The 6,569-nt window shown below is 31.2% G+C and overlaps 1 protein-coding gene across 2 annotated transcripts; it reads right to left on the reverse strand.

The window, feature by feature from the left end:
• Positions 1–1,726: 1,726 nt before the first annotated feature.
• LOC111614346 (transcription factor MafB-like) lies at positions 1,727–6,525 on the reverse strand. 2 transcript variants are annotated; one of them, XM_023355729.1, is made up of 3 exons: positions 2,918–6,525; positions 2,726–2,819; positions 1,727–2,648 (listed from the first exon to the last, which is right to left on the reverse strand). In XM_023355729.1, the coding sequence occupies exon 1, from the start codon at positions 6,518–6,520 to the stop codon at positions 5,543–5,545; it is 978 nt and encodes a 325-aa protein (XP_023211497.1). In that variant the 5' UTR covers positions 6,521–6,525; the 3' UTR covers positions 1,727–2,648; positions 2,726–2,819; positions 2,918–5,542. The 2 variants fall into 2 exon arrangements, with proteins under 2 accessions (XP_023211497.1, XP_023211490.1); XM_023355722.1 differs by having other exon boundaries at positions 2,726–6,525.
• Positions 6,526–6,569: the final 44 nt, after the last annotated feature.

Consider the following 6,569-nt stretch of genomic DNA (forward strand, 5'->3'; position numbering starts at 1 on the left):
AACGAATACGTTTTTTTTTTTTTTTCTTTTCTTTTTAAATGAATGAAAATTAGAAATAAGTTTTAATAGTTATATCTTAAAGCATACTTTGACTCTTTTGAAATAAGCAGCCGCAGGGTAAAAAGACGATAGAGGGGGGCGAAAGGAGGGTAAAAAATCTTTCTTCCTTGCCAGAAATGTTATCCCACTTACAGCGGCACCTCGAGTCTCCCGGATGTCTGTTATGGCGGGAAATCTGTTGTCCTGGCAATCAGTGTGGGCCAGGTGCCAAAATTGTTATCCCCCTCCCTCCACTTTTCTCCTGTGACATTCAGGGATAGAGTGTTAGGAGTGGGTTTGGCACTTTTGTTCCACTCAACCTCCTTGGTAACTTTTGGTTTTACACTTCTTGACGTTCGTCAGGTGCAATCTCGTTAACTAGACTCGTTAAATTTGAATTTTCATTTGATTTTCTAAATACAACATTTTATATAAACATTTAACTTTTTATATATATAAACATTAGTCGGTCTAATATTAGATTTTACAAGCGATAACAAATATCGTTGACCCGACTTAGTAAATACTTCAACGAACTCGGTTAATAAGTGGCAATAAAAATTGATAAATAATTGAAAAATTATGTAATTTCATCTTTTAAAATTAAGTTTTTTTTTAATTACAATTCACAGAAGAAGTGAAATTCTAAATGATATACAATAAAATTAATCAAACTTTATATATATTTTAAGAGAAATTGAATTATCATAAATTTTATAAATTAAAAATTCAGACAGAATAACTAAATTTAAATTTAATTATAAAAATGTAGCTTATTCACATGCAAAACGCTTCTTCGTGTTAATATTAATATGTAATACTACTTCCTTAACTATCCATTCACTCCCACACTATGCTCTAAAGATGTGATTTTTAGAAATTTAATATAAAATTTTCTGTTTAAGAGATAAGTGTAGATGGGGATTATCATTAAATTACTTCTTATGTTTATGTATTATTAAGCGCAAATATTGCAATTCGACTTCCGTCTGAAAATATATTCCAATGTTAATTTTATTCTTAAATATTTCTCGCATATTTGTAACTAAGTTTACATTATTTTCTCATTAAAAAGATTGAATATATTTATTATTTAAATTACTTTAAATTAGTATAATTATAGTTTAGATACTAATAAGTTTGCTCGCTGTATAAAAAGATAAGTTATTTAATAATTTATATATATTAAAATATGTATGTTTATATGTAATAAATTTGGCGTGAATACACTTCAACACACTAGAAAAAATACTATGGGGGTATCCACCACCCCTCTTAATTTAAGCCCGGTCAATTTATTGTGTTTTGTAGTTTCATTATTGTAAATACTCGAGACAATAAGTGTACATTATGATTATTATTAAGACCATTGTTTTTATCACCCCTCTCAACTCAACCTCACCAATCCCCCTCAAAAGCCCGTTAATCTAGTAAATTTACAAAAATTAAACACTAAAATAGTAGACTAGAAGAATAGACAAAGGTATACTTCTCTTGTAAATCATTTTTTATTAACAAATAAACAAAAACCATGATATTTTTTTTTAAAAACGACAAACGAAATTTACAATACATAAAAATCGCCATAATATCTTGAGAAATTTCTATAATCCCGTATTCTGATTAATACATTAATACTTATATACACCCATTGTATAAATTATTATTAAATATAACAACAAATAACTTAATTAAACACAAAAATTACTTTTCGAACCATGCTAACACGAACCCATTTTTTAATCATTTGTGCTGGATTTTGCCTTTAATAAGTAGTATCGGTTGCTGTGGGTCTGTGTGTCTGTCTATCGGTTATAATATATTTGAAAAGTCTAACTCCCCCCGGTCCGATATTAAGATAGATAAAATAGATAGATCTCAAGAATCGGTGAAAGTTTCTCTTTCGTCATGCAGATCGCAGAGTATCGACTTCCCGCAAAAATGTCATTTCTTTCCTAACGTCAGCTGTTATATATAGGCCTAGTATAAGTTAGACGAAGTTTGAAGAGAATCGAAGAATTTAATAGCCGTATATAAGCCTGTTTTATTAAGAAATAAGTAAAATTTGTATGTATAGTTCCCCTGTATGTCCGATTTCCTGCATTACTCTATCCTATTTTTACAATAAGGATATTTTAGATTATATTCGATTATTATCATTAAATATATGTCTTTATAAAGTATTTGAAAAACTATTATTCAACTAAATAAATCAATTTTTAATTAAAATTAATTTAAAATATCGAATTTAGACAATTTTTCCAAGTCGAATTTAGCGTAGAATTCGATCGAAATGGCCGTGATTTAATTATAAATTAACCAATTTTTAATTGGAATATTCGTCATTTATTCTATATTTAGTGTATAATATAAATTATAAGAGATTTCGATAAGTTCTATTCTCAGGAATGGAAATTTATTTTGGACAGATAAACTTAATATTTAATTATTTATAAAATGTTTGGAAGCCATTCAGGAACTCTTTGATCTCTATTCATATCCTATAATGAAAAATATAAAATGCGAAGGATGAAACTCATAGTGAACATATTTTTCATAAGTTCTTTAAACATATCCATTCATCCATGTTGGACCACTGTCAATTTTTACTGTTAAAATACATTCATTCTATACTTTTTATAAAAACCTGGTTTTTTAGTCTATTTCTATATATATATATTCGTACCTTTCTTAATATTTTGGAATTATTCGATGACGTGTGAAAATTAAAAATTATTCTTATCTGTAGAGATTCTTTGGGTTCGTTTCTACAAATAACACTTTAAAAAAAGAATATTTTTTTAATGATAAAATCAAATATTTCATTTAAAAATCGCCATATTAAAAAGAGAATTTTATAATATATCCGAGATTATACTCATCAAACGAGAGATTCTGCATATTGTGAATAGATAGTCACTGCGGGAATCTTATCAGTATTCTGAACAAGGAACCTTGTATTATATCAGATGGGGGATCTCTTTAAAGAAGACTTCAAGTTAAACATCTCAGCTGGGGATCTAACTACAATAACACAGGAAAAAAAGCTTGAAAAAATATATATTTGATAAGAGAATTTGCGTTAATTTTCTTACTTAAATTATTTTGTATCACTAAACATTAACTCGAAACTATCAATGATACTAATAACAGAAAGTAATATCAGTTTAACAAATACTTTATTAAATAAAAATATGTAGAAAAGACAAGTTCATTAATTGTTTTAAGAAACTTAAAAAATAAATTAATTAAAAAAAATTATTTAAAAAGTATTTTTTTAAAAAAAGACCTTAATATTAAGTAAACGTAAGCTTAAAATCTAGAATGCGAGTACTAAAATGTAAAATATAAGCTTGAGTTTAAGTTTATAAGCTGAAAACTAAGTGAATTAAGACGTTTGTTTTCTATGGATTAGCTTAATCTATTGCGTATGAAACGTACTCAAAGGCCTATAATTTTGTAGAAAATATCAAGTAAGCAGTTAAAATATTTTTGGCAGCAATTCATTTCTTCTTAATTTGCGTGGAAGCGAAAAAAGCGGTCGACTATGTTAGAGCTAGACCGAAAATTGTTTGGCACAATTTGTCATGTTTTAATACTACTAGAAACAGTAAACTCTTCCTGGAATAGAACGTAAATAGGAAAAATTGAGCCCTATGGGGACAATTAAAAAATAACAAGAAATTAAAGCTTGGGGCCTACGAGGTTTAATTAGAAATATTAAGAAAATAAATTCCCAAATATCAATTTAATAGTTTATTTCCAACACGCGTAAGGCCTATAGATATATATCTGGACAACTAAAAATAAATCGAAAAAGATTTTAAAAACTAAACAAAAAAAATGGTAAAGTATATTTAAAGTTACGGATGAATGTAAAATAAACTACTACTCTCATTCGTAAGTTTTTATGAAGTCTTATATAACATAGTCTATAATTATATCTAGACTATAATTATGCCTTTTTAGTTTTTTACGCTATCTAATATTAATCATGACTACATAAGTTTTAACAGAGTTAGATTACATCTACAAGAAAGGACCATTTCTTTTTAATTTAGGGCCCTCGGAATACAATTATATAGATATTTTCAAGCTATAGACTTTTCTTATCCGTTATACTATATTTAGAATTAAATTTAAACACAATAGAATCATAAATTGAATTTAAAAAGATTGATTCTCGGAAGCATTGGGCAGCCAAAATGTTACTTCGATGTATTATTTCTACCTAAACAATGATCTTAATTAAATAATTTATATAAATAAACTGAAACCCATTAAAGAAAATCATCAGCAGAGAGGGGAGGAAGAGAAAGGAATGATATATATAAGACTTAAAAATCATAATTTAGAATCTAAGAGATTTCTATAAGGAAGCATTTAGGTAAATTTTACAAAGAAATAGAAGAAACTAAGCCAAATTTCCATAAGTAAGAATATAGTTGTCCCCATTTACATATATATATATAACATTATAATATCAATAATAACCACACAATAAGTATGAGGCATAATCTGTATTGCTTCAGATAAACCCAATACAACAAAAAAAAGCGACAACGATAATTTAACATTAATTATAAAATTTTTTAACAAAATAGACCTACTCACTCATAAATTAACTAGAAGAGGTCTATATTTTATATATAATTATTTCCATCTAAACACAACAATGACTATATATATAACTACTTTTATATACATTTCTAAAATTGTTTACAAGATAACTACATTATTTATTGCTATGCCATTCTTATAAGACACGAAAAGGAATGACATGATATTTACAAAAAGGTTTGATTCATTTTTTTGATGGTTCCTTAAGGGTCTAAACCAACCTAGGACTAGTACATGAGCATGCATACTTGACAAAACGATGATTACTATCACGACAACTCAAAAATTCTGAAAAATATACAATTTTTGTATGCAAAAATGGTATATTTTTCACCAAAATAGTTAAATAGAGACACACAGAAAAAAATTTTTTACTTGACCGTGCAAGTGTTCCTTTAACTTGTCCTATTTGAGTTGCTTTACTTGTCCATTTACTTATTGTTCGGGGGGTATAGTTGGTGGTCAAGTAAAATTCTTCTATCACAGTACTATTTCTGGTTGACATTTAACTAAAAAGTGCTTCTTATAAATTAAATTGTAGAGTTCAGTTGACTAGTGTGAGGGGGTGCTTCCGCAGTTTGTCTGCACAGCCGATGAGTCTTCAATTAGGTAGATCGGAGTAGTACTATAATCGGCTAATGAACCACAGCCATGCCCGAAGATAATCGGCGCACTACACTGCTCCCTGTTAGGGTGAAAGCCTAGTAGCTAATGAATTGGAAAGTGGCTTAATTATAGCATTCCTTGTTATGCCACCATTACTGCAAGGGAGAACTTTTAATGGGACCAAATGAACCCGAAACCCAAGTGGTTGCAGACTTTGTAGTTTTCGGAGTACCTGTTGTCCCAATTACATGGTCCTAAGTGAATATTTTAAATCAATTCACAAGTAAAATTCGGGTGAACTGGGGTTGCTCGCTCCGGCACTCGAACCACTCGAAAGCGAACCTTGTGAACAATCGCGACTTCGAACCATAACCAGTTGTTGCTTGTAATAGTCCCTTTCCTGACAAGTCCTTTCTAATTCTTGACGTATACGTGAAAGTTCTGCGTGTAACAAACGATTTTTGCTTTCCAGTTCGTGTCGTTGCGCCAAGCGCTTTGTCCGACAGTTCTGAGCGTAACCCCGATTTTTTAAAGTTCGTCTCTTCTGTTTCAAACGCACAACTTCTTCTCTTGGGAAACCGTGGAGTCGTTTATTCAAATCTCTAACTGATAAAGAAATCAGTTGGTCGTCGTCCAAAATATCTCGAGTTTGGGAAGCCTGCATCATTTGCGGTCCCGCAATTGATACCAAACCGGATGTTTGAGAATTCATCATAGCCGCACTGCTAACATTACATGAGGGATTGGTACCTGGGTGGTTCGGCACTTCACTATACTCTCTGCGTCCGATCCAGCCTTCTACTTCGCCTCCACATTGAGGTCTTAAGTCGAGAGGTTCCTGGCTAGTCACTCCACCGTATCTCAAAGTTTGGGTGAGCCACATCATGCTGTCATCTAATAAATTCGATTGCTTTGGTTCCATCGATGCCGGTGCCATAACTGGGCTGGCCAAATTAGATATGGGAACTGCAGCAAAAACGGGCGAAGGTGGTAGACTATGGCAATTTGTTCCGCCGGTGGGAGTATCTGGAGGTGTACCTGGAGTACTTGCCGTCAAGACGACTGGTTTACGTGGTCCTGTGAGTATTGTCAATGGATTATGATTCATATTCTGCTGATCCGAAACCATTTGTAGATTATTCGCAGCGTTACCGCAGACTAGTCCGCTATATTTGGCCCTATTTTCCATCTCGTGCTTCACCACCTCCTCCAGATGGTCCAAGTCGAAGTCGTTGACGTAGTCGTCACTCTCCATTGCGAACGCGACCATCCAAAATAGCGCGCGTTGTCCTTGGCGCCTTTAA

The sequence above is a fragment of the Centruroides sculpturatus genome, unplaced genomic scaffold (assembly GCF_000671375.1).
Source record: "Centruroides sculpturatus isolate CEXI.00-Female unplaced genomic scaffold, Cexi_2.0 scaffold139, whole genome shotgun sequence".
In the NCBI taxonomy this organism is placed as follows: Eukaryota; Metazoa; Arthropoda; class Arachnida; order Scorpiones; family Buthidae; genus Centruroides; species Centruroides sculpturatus.